The sequence below is a fragment of the Punica granatum genome, chromosome 4, assembly GCF_007655135.1.
Source record: "Punica granatum isolate Tunisia-2019 chromosome 4, ASM765513v2, whole genome shotgun sequence".
In the NCBI taxonomy this organism is placed as follows: domain Eukaryota; kingdom Viridiplantae; phylum Streptophyta; class Magnoliopsida; order Myrtales; family Lythraceae; genus Punica; species Punica granatum.
In genome coordinates this window covers 10144862-10168218 of record NC_045130.1, presented here as the reverse complement: position 1 = coordinate 10168218, position 23357 = coordinate 10144862, and the positions used below count along the sequence as shown (strand labels likewise).

The 23357-nt window shown below is 39.2% G+C and overlaps 3 protein-coding genes across 4 annotated transcripts; 1 reads left to right on the top strand and 2 right to left on the bottom strand.

The window, feature by feature from the left end:
* Positions 1–2723: 2723 nt before the first annotated feature.
* Positions 2724–3537, bottom strand: LOC116204483 (phytosulfokines-like). Its single transcript, XM_031536596.1, has 2 exons — positions 3208–3537; positions 2724–3107 (listed from the first exon to the last, which is right to left on the bottom strand). Exons 1-2 carry the CDS (start codon positions 3355–3357, stop codon positions 2997–2999), a joined length of 261 nt encoding a protein of 86 aa, XP_031392456.1. The 5' UTR covers positions 3358–3537; the 3' UTR covers positions 2724–2996.
* A 788-nt stretch (positions 3538–4325) lies between these two features.
* LOC116204482 (pre-mRNA-processing protein 40A) lies at positions 4326–13758 on the bottom strand. The gene is made up of 27 exons (XM_031536595.1): positions 13535–13758; positions 12899–12960; positions 12473–12541; positions 12084–12344; positions 11422–11616; positions 11127–11203; positions 10911–10980; positions 9713–9765; positions 9566–9623; positions 9104–9429; positions 8822–9014; positions 8657–8725; positions 8498–8575; positions 8319–8405; positions 8198–8232; positions 7977–8082; positions 7630–7710; positions 7419–7511; positions 7285–7338; positions 7070–7186; positions 6843–6941; positions 6360–6407; positions 6197–6289; positions 5933–6031; positions 5708–5772; positions 5224–5608; positions 4326–4879 (listed from the first exon to the last, which is right to left on the bottom strand). The coding sequence occupies exons 2-27, from the start codon at positions 12929–12931 to the stop codon at positions 4757–4759; spliced, it is 2967 nt and encodes a 988-aa protein (XP_031392455.1). The 5' UTR covers positions 12932–12960; positions 13535–13758; the 3' UTR covers positions 4326–4756.
* A 4841-nt stretch (positions 13759–18599) lies between these two features.
* Positions 18600–21536, top strand: LOC116202287 (probable zinc metallopeptidase EGY3, chloroplastic). Of its 2 annotated transcripts, XM_031533789.1 has the most exons (8): positions 18600–18725; positions 18816–19099; positions 19190–19515; positions 19616–19813; positions 19927–20151; positions 20425–20663; positions 20752–20906; positions 21038–21536. In XM_031533789.1, the coding sequence occupies exons 2-8, from the start codon at positions 18850–18852 to the stop codon at positions 21391–21393; spliced, it is 1749 nt and encodes a 582-aa protein (XP_031389649.1). In that variant the 5' UTR covers positions 18600–18725; positions 18816–18849; the 3' UTR covers positions 21394–21536. The 2 variants fall into 2 exon arrangements, with proteins under 2 accessions (XP_031389649.1, XP_031389651.1); XM_031533791.1 differs by having other exon boundaries at positions 18614–19099; positions 19193–19515.
* The last annotated feature ends 1821 nt before the right edge of the window (positions 21537–23357 follow it).

Below are 23357 nucleotides of genomic sequence, written 5' to 3'. Positions count from 1 at the left end.
ATGAGAATGCCGGCTTAGGAGTTATTGATTTTTTCTTCTCTTTTTTTGCTAACCCGGGGTGTCCAGGTTTCGCCTGACTAATTTTCGGGGCTCTGTGAACCCCCAGCGGCGCACAGAGATGGTAATCACGCCAAAGGCGCTCCGGTGACCTCAAGGGGATTCAAACCCGGGATCGAGTGCAAGTTTAGGCGCACCTTAACCGCTAGGCCAAATCCCTTGGGGTTTAGGAGTTATTGATTATTCAACGTGTAACAGTGACAAGACCATGGAGAGGCCGGTAGAGGAAGGGACTAAGGTGTGATAATAATTAGTATTTGTAATGTAAGACTTAGGGTGATCTCTCAGGGCTTCTCGATCAACAACGCAGCATAGGGACTATCGTGAATCTTGTCAAGCATTTCTATTTTCTAAAGTCATATAATTCGACCGGCTTGTGGCATGCACGCATGCACGTCCATACATAAACTAACTCCTAATCTATACGTGAAGTCAAAAACAACAAAAAAGAAAAGAAAGGAAAAAAAATGCAATTCCAGACATTAACTCAAAGCTTCGTGATAGTTGAGGAGAAGATTAATTAGCGAAGAGAACAAATGCAAGTTTATCTTTTATTTATTTATTTATTTTAATAAGCAAGGCCTTTCATTCATTCTGCATTGACTGTATCATATAATGTGCGAAATACAAACTACATAGAAGAGATCAAATAAGCTCGTGAGCCACCCGAACTACAATAAGAAAAACTAAGTGTTGACATGTGAGAGTCGGAAAAACATACTAAAAAATCTCTAGATATTTAAGAGAGATCGTAATCATTCTATTAGATTAAACTTTTGGACTAAATATGCAGCAAACAATTGATGTACCCAGTGAAAATAACAAATAGAATCCTCAAATATCCTCCAATGGTTACACCCGGACTCATGGACCCTAGGGTCCCATATGTCTTGGAGGATTAAATTTTCGTCATAGAAAACCCTCAAATAATACTAACGTTTCTCAAGCAAATAACTCGTGCTGTATCACTGTAAAAAGATCTAATGTCCTCAAGATGATCCAGAAAACAGACGAAACGATCGTAAATATAGGGATAGCGTACGATGCAATCACTCTGGGAAATGAATGTGCCAAATTTTTACCATTGAAATCCTAAATTTAACTCTTGGCTATTGAAGTTTTTAAAATCTCCACTGTTGAAATATTAATATCAAATTCTAACCATGAGAGTGAGAGTGTGGTTCAATAGCAAATTGAGCTCCCCGCATGAATTTGACAAAATGGAAGCCCCTTACGAATAGAGTCAAGGCATGTACGCTAGTAAAAGTACTCTTAAGTCAATAAATTGACAACTCCCACATCTGCTTATCAAAAAAAAAAAAAAAAACATCTGATAGACAAGGGCCCAAATTGCTGGGGTAGGTCGAGAACCTACTACAAAAGAGCCTTACATCTCTGTCAAAAAAGAGTTCATCAATCAACAATTGAAAACGGGCTTTCCATGGGCCATGGTCTGTCCGTATATTATTGGGTACGGCCCGACACAACTGGCTGTGAGACTACTAAGATTTGGTCAAACTCCACGAAGTCACCATCATATAAAGCTTGTGCTTGTATTAGCCCCCGAAGAATGAGAAGTAATGGCATGGACCAAGTACAGTGAAGAGAGCGAATGTTATTAGTATATCGGTCGAGATCCGAAAACGTAGGGACGAGGATGGCCTAGCAGGTGGAGAAGAAGAATCGTCGATGTCGGGACTACAATTCACATCAAAAGGAGCATATAAGATATGTGCCTAACTAAAGTGGCTTTTGGTATGTGGTGATGGAGGTCAAAGGGTACTCAATTCCATGTCTTCCTAGTGGACTCCAAAGGTCTTCCACTATTGCCTATAAAGAAGGGTGATTCTTTTGTTTAGTGGACTGGTCACCCGTTGCAATGTCTTCCAACACACAGCTCAAGATGAATGCTTTGTTCGTCACTACATGTTCAATTTCAAGCCAAGGAAGAGATCCTCAAGTTTATGATTCATGCCAATACCATTTGAGTTCGGGGGTGATTATACCATCACGAAAGGACTCAAGATAGAAAATTCTCGCACAAGAGTTCAGACATTGAGGAGATTTTAGCTCCGGAGTGGGTAGCAAGTGATGATATAGCAATCTGAGAGAGATGTCGATGAAGACAGACATTGAGAGTGGGCTTCTTGCCTTAGCCTAAAAGCAAAGTAGCTTAATGGAATTATTGCAATTATTTCTACAAAGATGATTGATATTGCATGCCTATAATAATAATATTTATGATGCTCTCTGCCTATAGCTAGAGGCAGACCTGGGGCCAACAGCTAGAACAATAATTCCCACTCCACTAATTTTTCTTCTTTCTTTTTCTTCATTTTTAACCGGATTGCTTCTAAAGAAGAACTAATAGAAGATGTTTTTTTTTAGAGCTAACTAATAGAACTAATAGAAGACGTTATCATGTAAAATATTTACCCAAAATTTTAATTCGCTGTTTATGGTGTGAGTTCTACCTGAAAATTTGATCTTCACTATTATATAAAAGATCAGTCGGACTGCACAAAACATGAAATCCTAGAGCTGATTGCTGTCGCTTGGCTTACTTTAGACTATGCATCTGTCCATACTCATGGGCACGTCTACATACCGACTTATAAATTGAATGGGGGAGTCAATACTGTATCAAGACCGGGAAGACCGATAACAACGCGTAAATCGAATGTAACATCTTACCATGTCAATTTTCATTACATTAGATGCATCACTACATATGAATCTTCAACATTCCTAGCACGATCACAACAGAGAAAGCAGAAGAGAAATTTCCTATCGAACGACAACAACCAATTCAGGAAAAAAAGAAGGGGAAAAAAAAAAAAAAACCGATCCTCTAATCGACCTGACAATACGAGCTTAATCTCTTATCATAATAACCTGAAGGTGAGTGATATCATGAATTCGTCCGAACAAAGAAATTGTTAATTCTTATGCTTCTGGGTGTAGATGTAGTCGATATGAGCTGCTAGTGTTCTTCTCATCAAGCATTCCTCTTCCCCTCTTCCCTCACAGCTCTCCTCTGCTTCAGTCACCTTCCAATCCGAAAGACGGAATAAGATCAGCCCGATGACAGAATAATCGATACGATACAGAAAAAGAGCGAGGAGAATCGAAGAGATATTATAACCGTACCCCGCTATGAGACTCTGCAGTAGAAGAGAAGGGCAGAACAGGGTTCGGGCGAGCAGCACAAGAGGAGTTGAGGAGGAGGAAGAGGACCAACAACGTGAGAAGCAAGGCAGTTCTGCTTCTGAAGGATGCTGGTGGGAATACCTTCTCCATCTTCTTCTCCTCCTCCTCAAGCTTCTCCTTCAAATTCCTTGATTGAATCAACGAGGTTGTCTTCTTCTTCAGCTGTTTCTTGGGACTGTCAAAGGAGAGCAGAGCAGCAGACAGAGAGATAATGATATGATGCTATTAAGGTGGTAGGGGTACCCATTTTATGTGACAGGAAGGGACCGAGGTGAGGGGGGCATGACCCGACAGGGTCAAAGATGGAAATTCACACCACCTGTAGTATCTTCTATCCCATCGTGGGACGTACGGCGTCAACGGTCAACCACTAACGGGGACACATGACAGCATAGAAATATTTTCCATGCTTTTGCTCCCCTCTCGACCCGAATATTTGCGTCCGAGGTTGATCCGATCAAGCGGAATGGCGAATAGAACATCGCATGCTCATATATCACATCATAAGTGATTTTAAAATGTACGATTAATTATGTTCGTTTCTTCGTGGTAAGTGGAGATCCCTAAAAAAAATAAAACGATTGAACTATCCGAATTCAACGGAACTCCCTCTTGTATCGTCGTATCTTCTTGGTCGAAGATCTCAAAACCCGACTAGCCGACCCATCTAGTGATTGTGATCGTGCTACATGTAACCCACTTGTTACTTTTGGCAAGTGTCAAGGCAACGAGCTTCAACTAGGAGACCCGCTGACAAAACAGAGAGCACCTGCCGCATTAGAGAGAAACATCACGTGCACAATTAGAAAAGCCTGAGTAGTCTTATTTGACCCTGCCAATACCTATGTTGTTGTTAATTTAGCACCTTTCCTAAATTTATTCTATTTATTATGGTCATAGGAATTTTGTACGGATGGATAGCTCTTTTATTTCGAATTTCCAACTAAATTTCTGAGATTTGTATGTTAAGAGATCGGATTTTATGTGGTGGAATGTGCCTGCTATTTCGATATCAATCATCATACAGTATTTCAAAAATACCCGATAAATCACTGCAAAAGAAGAAAAACACCGTCATTGCTTTTTCTTTTTTTGTTTTCCCCCCAATCAAGTATCGTTTACATGTTGAATATACTAAGACAGCCCACGATGAAATCCATCATACTGCCTACATATCAATTACATGTTTCTCCAGTTATGCATGCAAGAAGAACTACTTTATGTCAACAAAAGATGATTAGAATAAAACACAAAGCAGCTATCTAAACTCGAAAGTGATTGTTCGGCCCGATTAGAGAAAATCAAATCTGATAAGCAAAGAATAAAGCAATTATCCAGCCCTCCCCCAAAAAACTATCACGCTAGATCATTTGGTAATATATTTAGATCCGACAGATAAGTACATCCATATATAGCTGCTCCTCGTATATGCATGAGAAGGCAAAACTAACCGACTTTCCGGGTCAAATGCTACTGCCCCTGTCTTCCCTCAGCTGCCGAATTCTCCGTCTTCAAGTTCTTCACGGTTGCTGCTTCTGTGGGAGCCCTTCCTGTGGTCTCTCTTTTGCTTCTTATGCCTGGCTTCGCCCTCTGACTCTGGCGAGGACCCACGCTACAAAGATCAACCAAGAAAGGGGACTTACAGTTAATTAATACTCATCAAAATGAAGTTAGAAAGGAGTGATACTATATACATGATTATTTTCGAGCTTAAAAAAGCCTAATGTTCATATGACAATCTCGAAGTCCAAATGGACCAGCACTAAAATCGATGCACAAAAAACCCATACTCCTTTGTATTCGTTAATAGGTTATGTGGAAAATCAAGCCTCATATACCTTGTCACTTAACATTCCAACCATAAGCTTTAGGGACAATCATCACCTAGCAGTAAGTTCATGCAACTATTTCTAACTAACAAAAGAAATATTTAGGGACGAATAGGGAACTGCAGACCTTAGACTTTTTGTGGTCACTGCTGTGCTTGTGTGACCTCTTGGAATGATCTCTGTCGGTCTCATCCAAATTATCTGGAGCACTATGGCGGCGCTTGTGATGCTTCTTCTCGCGATCTTTATCTTTGCTTGATGATTTCTTCCTCTTGTCGGATATTGCACCAGTATTATCATCATCTACTCCATCATCCCGAGATTCTTCTTCCTCCCTGTCATGCCTATCTTTTCCTCTCCTATCCTTCCAACTTCTCCCGTCCCTCCCATATCTTTCCCTCTCTCTTTCTTTGTCCTCCTTGTGCCGGCGCTCATACTCTTTCTCCTTCTCCTTTAGTGCCGTTATGTACTCCTCAAATATTTCCTGGCACAAGTTTTCATCCTTGATCGAACTGTTAAAGTGCAAGAGCACAAGAAAAAGGTCATAGTTAGGAGAAAGTTTCAAGTTTTTCGTGTCTGCGATCATCTAATTAAATAAGTCATCCAAATACCTATACTCGTGGCTTCTCTCAACATGATGTTTGCAGTCCTCCCATGTAGAAGACACAGTTATTTCCTGCCCAAAAGATATGAACAAACCATGTTGCAAGAAAATTATCCATAAAGTCTTCGATTCTTACTTTTATTCTAGGCAAACCCTTTTCAATTGAAGATAACAATAAAATGGGATCATATAATGCTATACAAATTTTAAGCAAAATAAGCAGATAACTTACCCTGACGGAATGCAATAGATCGAAGAATTTATCTCCCATGCGTTTTCGCTTTTTCTCTTCTTTCCTCCGAATTTTATCGAGCAACTCATCAAGCGCCAACTGAAATGAGTAAACTAAACTTCAGTACTAAAACACTTCCAGTTTTGACCTTCCTGGCCTTATTTTCTGATCATACATTTCATAAATGGCTTCTTACAACGTATTAATTTCTGGTTCACGTTAAGTATCAAAGAAATTTGGACTTCTTGGTGGAAGAAGACATACTTTGAAATTGATTTCTGATATAGGTGTCCCGCGCAAATCATCTGCAATGGCAGCTTTCAAGTCTTCAAGGGTCCATGTTGGAGACACCTCAACCTAATAATAATAACAGAAAATGATGAGAGTGTATCCGTGAGACAGAACATCGTAAGCAAGTCTCTAATACCTTTCTCAACTTCAATGCATCTTCTATTTGAGCCTTGTTCTCTTCATACTGTCAAGTAAGAGATTTGTCAGCATCCTCACCGAGATATACATCATTCTTGAGAGAAACGATTATGTCATGCTCTGAATTCACAAGATATAACTTACATGGGAAAAGGTGTCCCTTTTCAAAACAAATAAGAATTGGTAAACCAGTGTTTCTTTTCAGGCCACAAGAATTCTATTCATTGTAGAAAAGTGGGCATATTGGCATGCAAGTTTATCAGTTAGGTTTTAAGAAACAGTTCTAAATCTCGTCTTGAAAAATTAAGAATATATGGAAAAAAGATATATTGGGGTGGGCTGAGAAGTTTATTATCAGTTGCATCATGTATGCGACATGACAAGTTTTTGCCTTGTGCCTACTTTCAAAAAAATTAAATGTGAAAACTAGAAAATTTGTCCTATTTCCCCAGAACCAACCACACTCTAACCCCTTAATTACCTGCTTCGCTAGCTCCTCCACCACATCTTCAAACAAATCTTCCGGGGTTGAACCTGATGTGTTTGATGAAACTGCTATGTATGCTGGCAAATCTTTAACCTGTAGCCACCAAGTACAGTCAGACATAGCATCATGAAAAGGGCAAGAACCTCACAACTTTATGTATCTTCTTGAATCAGTAAAAGAATCTACATAATGCTGCTTTGTGAGGCAGTGAAGAAACTAACTTTCATGTGGTAGTCGTGCCAATGGGTTTTGGCAGTAAGCATCCCCGAGGCAATGTGCTCATCCATTAGTTTGCGGAACTCATCTCGGTTTTTCCGTTCAACCTTTCTCAATTCTTCCTGGGAGAGAAAAAAGAGCAATAACTAGCCTCAGAAGGAAGAAAGACAAGAAGCGGCTAATCTTTCTGCTGCCAAGAAGATGAGAAAAACTAAAGGACCTTCTGTATCTTCCTCTGCTCCTCCTCCTCCTTTGCCAAATCTTGTATATATTCCTACAATATCTTCTTATAATTAGCTCCAAAGCCTCCATCTATTGGAAACTATTCATGAACCATGGAGTTTGTGCAATCACCTGGAAAATTTCTAAACGATCGATCTTCTCCAGGCGAGAGCATCTCTCATCAGCCTCTAGGCGGTTTTGAACTTTTCTCCACTGGCTACTCGACTTAAGTCAAAGGAGGAAGACATTTGAGAATAATAGATGAATTGCAAAATTAAACGGCAAAAACAATGGCAAAGAGAAGGCACTATACTCAAAGAAAAAGGATGTTGCAAAAACTTACCGTGATGAAACTGCAAGATTCCAAAAACTGGCGGTACTCCATTATACTCCGTTTTCGCTCCTCAACAGCCTTTGCTCGTTCCTAACCACATTATAATTATAAAGGCATTAGGAATTCTCATCTCATCAGTCCGCATTCCCTATATATCTTAAGCATACCATAGGAAAGCTTAATAGTGAAATCTCAACAATAAACTTATAAAATATGTATTAGCTTTTAAAAGCACCTAGACAGATAATAGAGCTTGATCGGACCATAAACTATAAGAAAATCGAGAGTTCCAGTAAGTGCATGCCCCTCACAATAATATTGAGTAACTAACTGGGCATTCAAGGGCCAAATATTACCTGTTTCTCGAGCTCATCAATGTAGTCATCAAACAGCTCTTGGCGGTCTCTCTCACGCTCGACAGCTTTGAATCGCTCATCATCTTCGAATAAGCGAACTATTTTGCTGCATGACCATTTTTTAAAATATAATCTCAAATGTTTATTACAAAAGACTATTGAATATGGAAATATCGAGCAGTTATGCCCAAAATAAGGAAGAGATCATGAAGATGTACTACCTCCATTTCGATGATGACGTCAGCTCTTTCGATTCCTAATTTAAATTAGACAAGCATACCATCAAAATGTGCATGGAGAGCAGCATATCCCTTCCTACAGGAATAAGTAAAGAAAACATACTTCTAACATTTTCTTGAAATCTTCCCGAGCTTTCTTTTGTTTAAGACGTCTCTCCTCAGCTTCCTGTTTCTTCCTTTGACTCACAAACTGACACAAACATGATACATGCATAAAAAGGCAAGGACGTGGAAAGTTCTGATCTGATTGCAAGCAAACACAAATGAATTAAAAAAAGGTACCTCATTGAAGGTGTCCTTCCGCTCCCCTAGGGATTTGAGGGCCCCATACCTTTTGTCAGTAATAATAACTCTCATTGCCTGATAAAATATAATTCAGCTTTTTAGATGCTAGCACAAACATCTTGTTACATAGGAGGGGATATATAATCATTCAAATACCCGCTCCCAAGTCCAGTCAGAACCAACATTTGCAGATTCCAGCAGAGCTTTGAATGCATTTCTAGCTTCCTAATCCAAATTAAACATACCAAAATTAACATTGTCCACATCCAAGAACAAACTAATCAGGAACTAACTAACAAAATAGCAAATCTCTCCACATACCAGCTTATTTGCATAAGGCAATGGTTCATGATTAACTAATTTATCTTCCAGAGTTCTCTCAGCTTTTTCATCAATTATTTCATCGTCCTTTGCTTTTTCTAGGGCAGATGCCATCTCTGATGCTTTTTCTGGAGCAGATACTATCTCTGAGGAACCCAGATCTTTTTGAGCTGCAAGATCATCTGGGTTGGCCCTGTTCATTTGAATTTCACCAAAAATTTGAAACCACACAAGAAGCTATCACCAGAAACATAAAACAATAGTTTATGTTATAATACTCACATTGGCATCGGAAAAACATCGACTGTTTCAGTAGCAGCCTCAGCCGTTTCTGCAGCAGCAACAGCAGCTTGTTTGGAATGATCTGGTGAGACTTCATTTACAGGAGCAGTAAATGTTGCAGCAGAATTTACAGTAGGTAATGGTGATGAAGTAGATACTATAGCAGGTTCTGCATCACTAGTAGAAGCCTCCAGTGTTGCTGGGATTGAAGCAGTTCGTTCAGATTTTAAAGAAGATACCTCCAAACTCTTAGGTGCTTCATTTGCTACTCCCATTTCTGACGGGGTTTCTATGACATCGCTTTTTGTTATGCACTCACGGGCCAACTGAAAATAAGCATTAAAGAAAGATTGACTTAAAGATGTCGGAAACACAAAGGGAAAGTGATCTTGAATTCAACCCCCAAAGAAGAAAAAGAAAGAATCCAAAGTAGATAAGATTGAAAAGTTCACGAGAGAGGACCTTCAGCTCCATGGGCATTTCCCATTTGGACTGTTTTGTGACCTTGTTGTAGTAGTACCTGCATAAGGAGATGACCAATTTCAGCAATAGAATTATTTAAGATGGGAAGAAAGGGACTGAACAAGGGATCCATAAAAGAGTACTAACATCCTTCCATCAGCACTTTTATATTCCCTCCAATCAGTTGATGCATCTGCTCTCTGCCACATAAAAGAGAAAAATAAAAAACCAATTTCTTTTTATATTACAAACCATTGCAGCTAAATTTTGGAAGGGAAATTCTTTAGCGAAGGTCATATAGAGGTGGATGACACTTTTCACATCCATAATTTTCATATGAATTCTCAACCCAAACGGATGGAAATAAGCAACCAGTAGCTTTCCGTCATCTAAATTTTGTCTTCTCGCTCTATGTAGAAAGGCACAAAGATTTTCAATAGAAATTCTATTGGCACCAGCTGATACAGCATTCAGAGGCTTGAACAAACTTAGACGACCCTCTTAATGAGCACTACGTGAGAATCAAATTTATGCACTTTCTCTATATGTCAATTTAGAAAATCAGTAAAGGAAACATGATTAAATGTAATGAGTAATAATTCACTCACCAAGTCAGGTAAAAATTATCACAAATACACAAGCGAAATTGAAATGACAGTACTAACATTTAAATTTAAAGCGTAGGTAGAGGAAGCAGAGACCAACAGCATATCCTACCTCTCAAGTGGCACGTACCTGTAAGCACCTTTGAAGCTATGGATGTCATGTAACTTAACGCATAAAGGTAAAAGAGAATTTGAAAGGATGTAAAACCAAAAAGCATTCAGTGCTAGCATTGATCATGCAGCGGATTAGTATAAAATTACACCAACAGAAAAAGAGAACTTATGATACCTAGGAGTTTTCATAGCAAGACAATTTATCAGGAAAAACCTGTGTCCAATGATTCATGAGCAGAAGATGATAAAATTTGCAGCAGGTATTTCCATAAGCACATTCACAAATCATAACCATAATAACCTTAAAGCCAGAAGGTTCAGATTCCAGGAAATTCCAGAAAATCGTCCACCAAATTCCATACCAGGAAGCAGAGCACTATACCAATCAGTCCGATACAAACCAACAATATTACACTGATGCCAAGTATAACAGAAAGTTGCTGATGTTAAGCCTTAAAATTCAATTTTTTATTTTTATCTCCATTATTCTATTGCCAAGAAATAAAACCACAAATTGCATACTACTAACAAAAATGCAGTAATCCACAAATTTGTATAGGAAATAGCTCCGAGAATTATTGTTGATCCATTTGAAGCATCGTAAAGGGAAGAAACAGATTACTCACCTCAATTGCAGTCATCAATTCAAAGGGCTTCTGCCAGCTAGATTGTTTTGTCTTCTTATTGTAATAATACCTGGGCAAATACATGGAGAATGAAAATTTTTATAATATGAGAAAGTACAATACACCGGCAGTGCAAAGAAATAAAGCCCAAATGGGAGGATAATATTGTATACTAATCAACGAAAACAAAAACAATCGGAGAAGAACTGTACACACCTCCTTCCATCAGGAGATGTATGCTCGATCCAATCAATTGGGCCCTCTCTGCCAGGCGTAGGCCGGGCATTTGGTTCCTGAACGAAAATTTCGTAAATATGTAACTCCCGAGGAAAAAAAAAAAGAGGAATGAGCAACAGAGTACATCTAGAAAAAAAAAATCATTAAAGAAAAGCATACCCTAAGATCAAGAAATGATATCAACCCTGTATATGAGCACAGTATATCCATCTTTATCACACCCGAAACCAAACAAAACACAGGAACAATTGATATATTAAACCTATGAACGTACCGCTGCTGCTGCACTGGAAGCTGAAGACTGGTCAGTGATAGGTTTTATCGAAGACCCAGGACTGCTTTCAGATGCCAATCTCGATTGGTCTCCAGAGGAGACACTTGATACATGAGGCTGAGACATTGGAGGGTACTGAACAGCCGGCCTGGGAGCGGCCAAGTTTGCCTGATTCTGAAGTCCGTGAGGAGAAAACTGCAATATAATGCGATCCACAGATGTCAAAATAAAAGATCCAGTTTAGAAAAGCAATCTGCTCAGTCTCAATTTGCACTTTGATTTTTTTCCCAGAGTGTAGCCAATATAGTTAAGGTTGAATCGGTTTATTCCTACTAGGTTAAAAGTTTAAGGTCAAAACCAGTAAATGGCCAGTCAAAATCATAAATAGATTGGGACCACAAGGCTATCGCTGACGACAGCTAAACGGGAAAAAATTTAATGTATCACAACCCTTTTGCATCAGAGTGCCAAAGATCTCAAATTGTCTATATTCAAGCATAGCTTGTACCGTCTTATTCTGCCAATTTTCTGTGGTTATCACCATGTAAATCTAGAAGCCAGATGGGGTAAAATCAGATATAGACTGGAAAGAGATATTCACGGAGCAATTAGAATTCAACCTTCTTGAAATGAAAGATCATCACCAAGACCGGTTAACTTACTGTGAATGAAGAGGACAGAGGAGCTCCTAGCCCAATGCTTGAAGGCACAAAGTTGGTCAGAGGGGGAGCAATAAGCTGCGGATATGGAGACTCAGATGCAACCTGATTGTTTGTCTGGGAAATTGGAACTGATATTCCTGGAGGCAATAGTGCATTCTGAACAGTGTACTGGGGTCTTGGAGGTAGAACTGATGAATGAAACTGAGGTTGTTGTGGTATAGAAGGAAAGCCAACATTGGCCGCTGGAACTGCCGTAAAAGACTGCAATTAAATTAAGAAAAAAAAATTTCAACTTCGGTTATATTAGATAAGACTTGCAAAAACTACCAATTTGCTTTATCGATGGGATTTCACAAAGATTGGCAAATTCAAATATGAGAGTACAATACTTGAACAGGGAATGGGGGAGCATAACTTCGAGGAGGATCCGTGGAGCCAGCTACCGGCAGCCGGACAGGCTTTGAGAAACAGAAGAAGAACAACTATAGTTAGAAAAGAAGGCAACTAACTAAAAGCCTGAACAAAAAAATACAGACAACGAGTTTGGAACAAATCTCTGGGTAAAAGATATGAGCATGCATTCAAACACCTGTCATAAGGTTACGATAAATATTTGAAGATGCCATATTAGCAACGAATGAGTGGAAGAAAATGGAATAGAATCACCGCAGATAAGAAATGCACTTGTTTTATGCATCTATTATGATTACATTCTTTGATCTTCCATCTCTACGTATCAAAGATGCCCCAACTGTGCTAGCACTTCAAATAAACTTTACTTCATAAGATGATAAAACCGTAGAAAGCAAACATACCTGAAAACCTGAGAACTGGGGATTGTTGGCCATCCAGCAGACTCACCAAGCTCCAGGAAGAACTGCAGCAAAAGAAACAACTATTATTAGAAAAACCCATATCACTCCTCAAGTTTATTTACCAAGATGTGCTGGGACATTTTTTTTTTTTTTGGGGGGGAACATTAGAGGGAAAGAAAGTACTGTCTCATTCTGTTAGCCCATGAATCCTTCCCTGATCCAGAAGGGCCCTTAGTTTGAATACCCACAGACGGGCCTAAAACAGATCCGTTGTAAAGTATCATCCTTTCACTTCCAAATCATCCTCACATTTCAAAATTCATTCAATTTCCATACATAAACCAATCACACGTCTCCTCACAGCTTCAGATGTATGAACTTCAACACCAATCTCCAAAGAAAGCCCCAGGCTGTCCCTGCTTACCCCTGATTGCCCCCAACAGATTGCACCCCACCATCCCTCATCCTAAATTGTTCTTCCAATGTCTAGGCTCCCCAATTCAGTATTACTAAAATTCTGTGATAGAATTGAAACAGAAAAAGGCTCCCTTTTTTCTATATTTTTCTCTAGGTAGATATTGAAAGGCAACAGTTGCAGTTACAGAGACTGGGAAGGAATGAGGCCATGGTGTGTACCTTGAGGGGAGCGAGTCACTGAGTCGACTGTGGGAGGGATGAGCTCACCGGAGCCAATGAGTAATCAATCGGCTGAACCCCGTGAGCTGAGCCCGAGCAGCACCGCCTAGTACAGTGCCCAAAGCCTGCCAAAATCTCGTACTTCGATATTTATATCGACGGAACCAGAAAAGTACCGGTCGGAGGGAGAAGGAAAAACATGTATAGAAGAACCCTACAGACCACGAAGTAAATAATAAATAAAATTATAAAATAGACAAAAAGAGATATAATAGATGAGGAAACTTCAGCGATATACATAACAGTAACAGGAAAAACATGTCTTTTTAGTTTATCTAATTACCAAAAAAAAGGAAAGTTTAATAACACCCATCGCCTGCAAAACTTGTTTTTTTTTTTTTTTTGCAATGAACGAGTATTTGAGCATATATATCTTCATTCTTCTGTATTTTTTTATTACACATGAGGGGTTAATTATGTGTAAAATATTATGCAATTTCTGTTAAATTATAAAATCTATTGTCTATGCATTTAAATTGTGGATAAAGTAGACACATGTTTTTAAAATTTTGCAATCTGATATATGTTAACATATGTTATCAAATGCGATATGAACTTGTCAATTAAAGGGTCATAACCGGTTTATTTTGAAAAAAAAAATCATGAGAAACATAAAGTTGTAAAATATCAATCAATGTATCTATCTATCTATTAAAATGGAGGGTACTTTTATAGGAAAAGATGGATTTTATAAGTCCCTTAAAATGGAATCTACCGATTTTAAGGGACTTATAATGATGTCGTAATGATTATGTTGTTGAATTATGAGAAAAAGTGTGAAAAAGTAATGAATAGTTGAGAGAAAGTAATAATTGTATTGTTGAATTGTGAAAAAAAGTAATGGATAGTTGAGAGAGTTTAGTATTAAAAATTAAATTGAATGGTTAAAAAAATTGAAGAAAAAAAGTAATAATTGTATTATTGATTTTTATTGTGTAGTGAGTAGAGTTAAAGTTAGAAAACTTCATTGCAAAATCAAACGGGAAATTAATCTCTAGAAATTTGCCCTCCACCCCCGCCCTCTCTCTTTTTCCTCAACCCCTCCAACCTCGGGCTTCTGATGATGACGACCAAAGATGAATTTTGTCCATCAAGTCGATAAACTATCTCAATGCAAAGTCGGGTGGAAGAACAAGACCAATTAGCAGGACTGACCTCCGAATTACTGTCTAGCTCCCCGCCCGGGAGAAGAACTGGTACTTAGGATTTGCTGGCTTGCCACCCCATCCTCTGTATTATATTGTTCCTTGGAGACACATAAACACACCTGCAATAAAGTCTGTCGTGAAGAAAACCGTATTAGCAAGGCAATCAATTCGCGATAAGAAGAATCATACAAACCAGAAACACGCGATAAACGAGGGACAGAGGCAACAAATATGTTGAGCCAATGACATGATCTACCAAACTGGTTCATATTTTAATTTCACGATGGCTAGTCCTGGATCCATGACTGAGATAATCCCTCTACAAGAATTTGCAAATAGCCAACGAGGGTGCTCTAGAGTGCGTTTGGATTTAGAGTTGAGTTGAGTTTTGGTTTTAATTAGTTTGTCATGATTGTATTATTGAATTATGAGAAAAAATATGAAAAAATAATGAATAGTTGAGAGAAAGTAATAATTAAGTAATGATTGTGTTGTTGAATTGTGAAAATGTAATAAATAGTTGAGATAATTTAATATTAAAAATTGAATTGAATAATTTAAAAAAATTAAAAACTTTTAAAAAGTAATGATTGTGTTGTTGAATTAAAGATAAGTGGAGTTGAGTTGAGTTGAAAATTTTTTAAAAAACAAACACACCCTAGGTTTGATTCTATTCTGAAACTATACAATGGCAGAAAATTTGACTCCAACATTAATCTGAACACACTAAAAGCCCTTTAATTCCGGGCTTTGGCTCTGTATTTCACCCAAGTAAAAAAGATATGAATTTGACATAAGCTAAGGACTTAAATATATGAAGAAATTTTCGAAATGATGACAATAACCAAACAAGAAAACAATCTACCAGACCAATTAGTACGTTTCTGTAGGATTATTGTCCATCTTGATGTCAACTTTGCATCAAATCTGCGCGACAAACAATGAGGGACAAAAAATAATTGAAACGTACAAATACAGTCAATTTTGCGAGAGGAAAGATAAATTTGTGACATTCTTTTTCCGGCTATGCTCTTTCCCCATGTTAAAGACGATGCTTGCTTTTAAATTCTTTTGCAATCCAATATACGTCAATGTATATGTTATTAAACGCGATCCGAACTTGTGAGTTAAAAAGTTGAGTTAAGGTCTTATTTATTCTTCTGAGAAAACATTTTAACCTTTTTTTAAAAAAAAAAATCTCATAAAAAAGAAGTAGAAAGTATTGTAAAATATGTATGTGTATCTATCTTCTATTTTAAACGGAGAGAACTTTAATGGGGAATAATGGATTTTATAATTCACCGAAAAAAAAGATTTCATAATTTCCCAAAACGGAATCCGTAGATGTTTTGGTGAGTTTTTGTTATTAATTCATTCTTAAGCATATTATGAGTTTGATAGGTTTGTTCACAATTTGCTATGGTATGAGACTACCATCTAGTCTATTATTCATTGAAAATTTAGATTGAAATAATTTGCTATATATATATATCATAAAAATAATGATACCAGTACAAATTCACTTTGCATATCTTCATATTTGGACTTAAAATTAAGCGCTTAGTTTTGAAATTTCAATAATTTTAGAGAATAAGTGCTTAATTGGCTAAATTAGATAAATTGTTTGGCAAAATAACTAATATCTTGCTTATTTCTTTTTTGGCCTCCTACTTTTATCTTTTATTTTTTATTATAATTTCTAAAAATAAAATTGATAATTGAAAAAAAAATCCAATCGATCATTCTATCCATGGGAGGAAAGGGGCGGTGGTGGCTTGTCGACCGGCCACTATTGCCACTAATGAGGTCGTCAGTGACCTTGTTTGCGTGGTGCGACTAGGATCATAACTACCTAAAATCCCCCTCTCTCTCTTCAAGATTGACGAGAATGACCGGGGTAGAATCGGAGCGGTGGGGGTTCGTTGTCGCCCCCACCACCATATAGGAGGTCGCCTAGTGAGCATTATCATCTAGATGAGGTCGTCGCCAACCTTTGTAGTTACCGATGACCTATTACCTAATAGGTAGGTTCCTTTTACACAATCATTAAGTGTTTCTTAACTTAATTAAACAAGTATAATCAAATTAATTGCTAAAAATTTAGTTTTAATATTTAATTTGGATAATCAAACACGCAATAAAATATATTTTCTAATTTGACTCTCAACTTGAAAATACTCAGTTTGAATTTGTATCTCTGATTATTCAGTTTTCTTTAAAGAACCAAATGTAATGAAAAAGAGAAAAGTAGAGGGAAAGATAAAAAAAAAAATAGAGTAAACTAATAATTTGGTTCTTAACGTTTGAAGAGGTCATCAATTTCGTTCTTAATCTTTTGTCGCCATGAAGAATGCCCCCAACGTTACGCTTTTGTCCATCAATATAGTCCTTATCATAATCCACCGTTAACTAAAATACTAAAAAATAAGAACAAAAATACCCTGAGAGGGCACAATCTAGCCCCCTCTCGTTTATAATCCTTCATTGCCATAAAGAATGCCTCAAATGTTACACTTCCATCCATCAATATAGTCCTTATCGTAATCCACCATTACCTGAAATACTTAAAAAAAACAAAAATAAAGGAGCACGATCTAGACCCATTCCTTCTCTCTCTCCTCTCTTCAGCTAAGAGGAGAGAGAGGAGGCAGGTCGTGGGCTTCAGGCTTCCAGCGACCTCCTCGAACTGTGGAGGTCTAAGAGGAGAGAGAGGAGGCAATAAAAGACTGATGAGAAATTCATAGCTGCTTCAGACGTTAAGGAGTAAATTATTAGTTTACTTACTCTAGAAAGTATTTTTGTCCAAAAAGCAAATGAGCCCTTAATTTCCTCAAAGAACAGTATAATGTATTATGGAGTTGGGTTGTGTTCTTTTACTTTCAATTTGTCGAGAAAAAACAAGTATAACACTTAACATATTAGAACATTGTGGTAGGACTTGATGCCACATAATTTGCCCCTTTGCAAGGATAACAATGAAATTTGCAGTCAAATCAGAACAACGAATTCTACAAGTGGATTAGCTGAGAAATATTTTAGATGAGTTTAATAAAGAAAAAAGAATGCCCGAAATGAAAAGATTTCACTGTCTTTTATCAATAAATGGCTAATGAAAACCATGTATGTCCTAATAAGATTTCATTACCCCAAATTAATTGCCAAGTCTTCTTTATTACGTGCGACGATACTTTTTTTTTTGTGAAACTGTGACGGTATATATTGATAAGATGAGAGTTTTTTTACATGATCAATTTTATGACAACATCATATGAAATAATTTTCTATACGTGAATCATCTAGACCGAACGTGAATGAACTGTTTTTGACTTTTCCATAAAACTAAACTAGTCGAGGAGCGCGCAAATTGGCCCGTACAACACCATCGCATAAAAACAAAATAAAAGGAAAAGAATGGAGAGATTGAAGTAATAACATTGTCGTTATGAATCATCCGGCTCCGAATCTCATCTTCCATAGCAGTACAGAACATTGACCATACATCCTAATCCCAGCTTCACTAGAGCAGAGTAAACATAGCAGATAAATGATCCTATTACCCTTGCCTTTCTCCATTGTCGTCACATTACTTTTGAAGATGAAAAGAGATTATAAGGCCAAAGAAATTAATAAAAATAAAAATAAAAAGAAGGAAAATTTCCCTTCCACTCTTTAACTGGTGATGAAACAGGGAACTCACACAAGGACCAAGCTGGAAAACAGAAAAAACTAGAGTCACTAAAACTGATGCAGTCCAAAATTCAGGGACTCATTTGAAACCCCCAAAGAGGGAACTGTCGCTGAGCGGTTGGGACCAAAATCCAACACCAAGACCATCCCCACCTTATCCACCACGAAAAATGTCAGATTTTGTTCTTCCGTGGCAGCGAAAGAAAATGATTGTCCAATGGGGAGGGACCCTCCTCCTCCTCCGCCTCCTCCTCCTTCCTCCTCTTTTGTCAGCTCCTCCAAAACAGCCGCCACCTGTAAGCCTTCTCCAACTTTCTAGACCTTCTCCGGCTGTTTCCTAACGACCACTTTATAACAGAGCTGTCCCGCCATGTCTGCTCTCGTAGATCTCTCTGCAACTTTAAGTGAAGCTCCATTGAAATGGCCTCAACTACCCTGTTTATGAGCCGTCCCTTACTGCCTCTGAAGTCCGCCGGAAACAAGACCAAGAACAGGAGCAGCAATAGCAGTTGTTATCCCACGGTTGTCTCTTTTAGCAAAGGACCGGTTTTCGAGAAGACCCATGTCTTGTTTTGGCTCCCCTCGAGGCCCAGATCAATCAGAACAGTTAGTTTCTCTGTCAAAGAAGAGAACGAAAACTCGTCCGTCGCTGTAATCTCCGAGAAGACCGGTATGTGACATGCCAAGTCTTGTTTTGTTCAGTCCTGTCGAGGTTATCAAGGAAGTCATAATTATATACGTGTAATGCTGTTTTTCAAAGCAGGGGATGATAGAGATGGAGATGAGAAAGAAGATGAACGTAGGGAGGCAGAGAAGGAGGAGGGGGAGGAGGAGAAGGATAAGCAGCAGGAGATGGACTGGAAGACCGACGAGGAGTTCAAGAAGTTCATGGGAAGCCCTTCGATTGAGGCCGCGATCAGGTTGGAGAAGAAGAGGGCTGACAGGAAACTCAAGGAGCTCGACCAGGAGAGCAGCGGCAATCCGCTTGTCAGAATCTTCAATAGTTTACAGCGCGGTAGCCTTGCCCGGGAAAGGGAGAGGTTGGAGAAGGCTGAGGAGGCCTTCAAGGCTCTCGATCTTAACAAAGTGAGTATTCTCAGGTATACTCGTTTTCCGTGCTTCAGTTTTGTTACTGGCTTGGAATGATCTTGGAACGTGCCTTTGATGCTGTGCTTCGGTATTGCAGTTGAAAAGCTGCTTCGGGTTTGATACTTTCTTCGCAACTGATGTTCGGAGGTTCGGAGATGGTGGCATCTTCATTGGGAATCTGCGGAAGCCTATTGAAGAGGTCATTCCTAAGCTGGAGAAGAAGCTATCCGAAGCTGCTGAAAGAGAAGTAGTTGTCTGGTTCATGGAGGAAAAGGCAAATGAGATTACCAAACAGGTAAATTATGAACTGAAAAATGCTTTTCATTACTGCAATGAACAATTCTTCGATAAACTTCCTTGATGATATTTGTGCAAACCTAAGAGAATGATATTTGTGTGTCGAATTAGGCCTGCGTAGTGCAGCCCAAGGAGGAAATAGATCTCCAGTTCGAGTTGACTAAGTTGAGCACTCCTTGGGGTTATTTCAGCTCCATCGTGTTGTGTGTTGCGACTTTCGGGACAATAGCTCTGATGAGCGGCTTCTTCCTTAAACCGGATGCCACATTTGATGACTACCTATCCGATGTTGTGCCCCTCTTTGGTGGCTTTCTTTCAATTCTTGGAGTTTCAGAGGTAGGCTATTCAGGTCCTTATTGTCAGAAGATTGCATTAAATTCCATCTTTTATCGATCTGGTTTTGCTGAAATTCGGGTTATTACTGGGACAATTTACAGTTCTTAATTTACTTTCTCGAACTTGTGATTTTGATTAAAAGCCACTTACATCGGTCAGGTTAGTGTAAGAAACGAAAAAGGGCGAATTCCCCAAAAATGAAATGGTCAAGGTTTTCCACTTGATAGCATCTAAATATCGAATTGAACCTTGTTCTGCCCTTCCATGTTGCAGATAGCTACAAGGGTCACAGCAGCTCGATATGGTGTAAAGCTGAGCCCGTCCTTTCTTGTCCCGTCGAATTGGACGGGTTGCTTGGGAGTAATGAACAACTATGAGTCTCTGCTTCCGAACAAGAAGGCCCTTTTTGACATTCCCGTGGCCCGCACGGCTAGCGCCTACTTGACATCTCTTGCCCTGACAGTTTCTGCTTTTATTGCCGATGGAAGCTTCAATGGTGGTGACAACGCATTGTAAGCACACGCATATATGTCATCTAGTATGATAGTATTCTTATTCATTCTCTGGCTCACGGTTTTTTCATTTGTGCTTCGTGTGCAGATACATAAGGCCGCAGTTCTTCTTTAACAACCCGCTGCTTTCTTTTATCCAATTTGTGATCGGGCCTTACACAGACGACCTCGGGAATGTTCTTCCCTATGCAGTGGAAGGCGTCGGGGTTCCTGTCGATCCCCTTGCTTTTGCAGGGCTTTTAGGTGGGTTCCATGGACAATCCGTGATCGCAAGTCGAGCTAACTTACCGATCTTTGAAGTCCTTAATTGTGGATATTGAAGATTTGAATAGAGTTTTGTGAATGGAATCCTGATATCGCATCATATTATGCAGGCATGGTGGTAACTTCCTTGAACCTGTTACCATGTGGAAGGCTCGAAGGTGGGAGAATCGCACAGGCCATGTTTGGGAGAAGCACCGCGACTCTGCTCTCCTTCGCGACTTCGCTCCTGCTGGGGATTGGAGGACTGAGCGGCAGCGTCCTGTGCTTGGCCTGGGGACTGTTCGCGACCTTCTTCCGGGGTGGGGAAGAGATTCCAGCCAAGGACGAGATTACGCCATTGGGGGACGACCGGTTCGCCTGGGGGATCGTGCTCGGGCTCATATGTTTCCTCACGCTGTTCCCTAATGTGGGAGGGACATTCTCTAGCTCTTTCTTCAGTGATCCATTCTTCAGGGGAGATTTTTGAGATAAGTGTAGATGTACATGTACCGATGTTGTCTCTCAATATAAATATGATTGAGTTACAGCAAAGTGGAAAATATATACTACTACAGTTGTAAATGGAATGGAAGCTTGTTTCAACCTTGTGGAGCAAATTCGTTGGACCAGGACATGTTTTCGGTTCCGGTAATTCCACAATGAATAAGTTAATGAGGCGATCCAAAAATTGTATCGAGTCGGTTCGATACAAACTCAAATATGTACTGCTACAGTTCATGTTCTGACCCAAGTTGTAAATGGAATGAAAAGCTTGTTTTCAACCTACTCGTGGAGCAAATGGACTAGGACATGTTTTCCATTTCCAGTAATTCTACGACGAGTAAGTTAACGAGACGATCCAACATTGTATCTCGGATTGATACAGACTCATTCCGGCCAGCTTCAGGTTTCCACCATCAAGAGTATTTATTCAAGTTGTTTAATTGATGTGCCAAATTATGTTTCTAAAGGATTTCAGTATCGGCTTTCAAATTTAATTTATTTCATTTTTATTTATAGAAGAATAATTTGTTGCGATCTAATTGCATTTCACATGGTCAAGTTGAAATATTTTATTGGCCACAAATGCAAGTAAAACCTCTACACTGTTCGTATAGTAAGAAATTCGGAATAAGAAGATGTGTTGGGTATCCCTCCAATTTGGAGGAAGTTGGGCTCAAATTGTATTGGGCTTTTATCGGGCTTTAATAGGCCCAAGAACCCATTTTTGTTAGGGTTTATTCTTCAGCAAATCAGCTGAGGTATAAAAGCAGCAGCAGACTGCAGTAGCAGCAGAGTGTAGACAGCAGCGGCAGAGGAGCTGCAAGCAGCAAAACAGCACAAAGAACAAAGGAAGAGCAGAGCCGAATTCTGCTCAACAGGGGCAGCGCGCAGCTGGAGATCAAACCTCGATCGGGACGTCAAACGAACTCCGATTGGGACGAAATTTTGACAGCAGCTTCACAACACGTGGGGCTAACTTCTGAACGGTCAGAATTTCTATTCGAGCTCTGTAGGTGCTGTTTCAGCTGATTTTGTGAACCACCCGGTGTGGGTGACGAATTTAGTATTTGGGTGATCCAAGAGAGTGTTTCTCTTGAGTTTGGTGATCCAAGGGTTTACCCTTGATGAAAGACATTGTATAACCTTCATAGTGGATCGTTGATTCGGAGTTGGTCCCGTGGTTTTTCCCCACATTGGGGTTTTCCACGTAAAATTCTTGGTGTTGTTTTACTTTACTGCTTGTTGGTTGATTTGATTAGTTCCTATCTCGATTACACTAGAAGGGGAGGAAGATTAATCGCTGCGTTATTGTTTGGTTGAGTACATCCCTAACCCCAACAAGTGGTATCAGAGCTTCGGGTTAGAGAAGTTTGAGTTTTTCGGTGTTTTCGAGATGAAGAAGTCTACAGGATCTATGTTCAAGTTGAATGCAACCAACTACTCTATATGGAAGTCTCGGATGGAGGATCTTCTATTTTGCAGGGATTTGTACGATCCTATTGAAGGGGATTCCGCGAAACCCAAAGATAAGGATGACAAGGCTTGGGAACGCACAAATCGGAAGACTATTGGTTTGATTCGGCAGTGGATAGACAATAGTATTTATCATCATGTTGCTCAGGAGACAAATGCGAAAGCTTTGTGGGATAAATTGACAAATCTCTATGCGATGAAGACACCACAAAATAAGGCATTCCTCGTGAAGAAGCTGGTTCATCTTCGTTTCCAGGATGGAGGTGATATGGCTGCGCACATGAGTAATTTCCAGGATATTATTAACCAGTTGACGAACCTGGAGATAATATTACCCGATGAGTTGCAGGCCTGTCTACTTTTAGGGACTCTACCGGATAATTGGGACACACTTGTGGTTGCATTAAGCAATTCTGCGCCAAACGGGAAGCTATCGTTGGCTACGGTGACAGACAGTTTATTTAATGAGGAGAC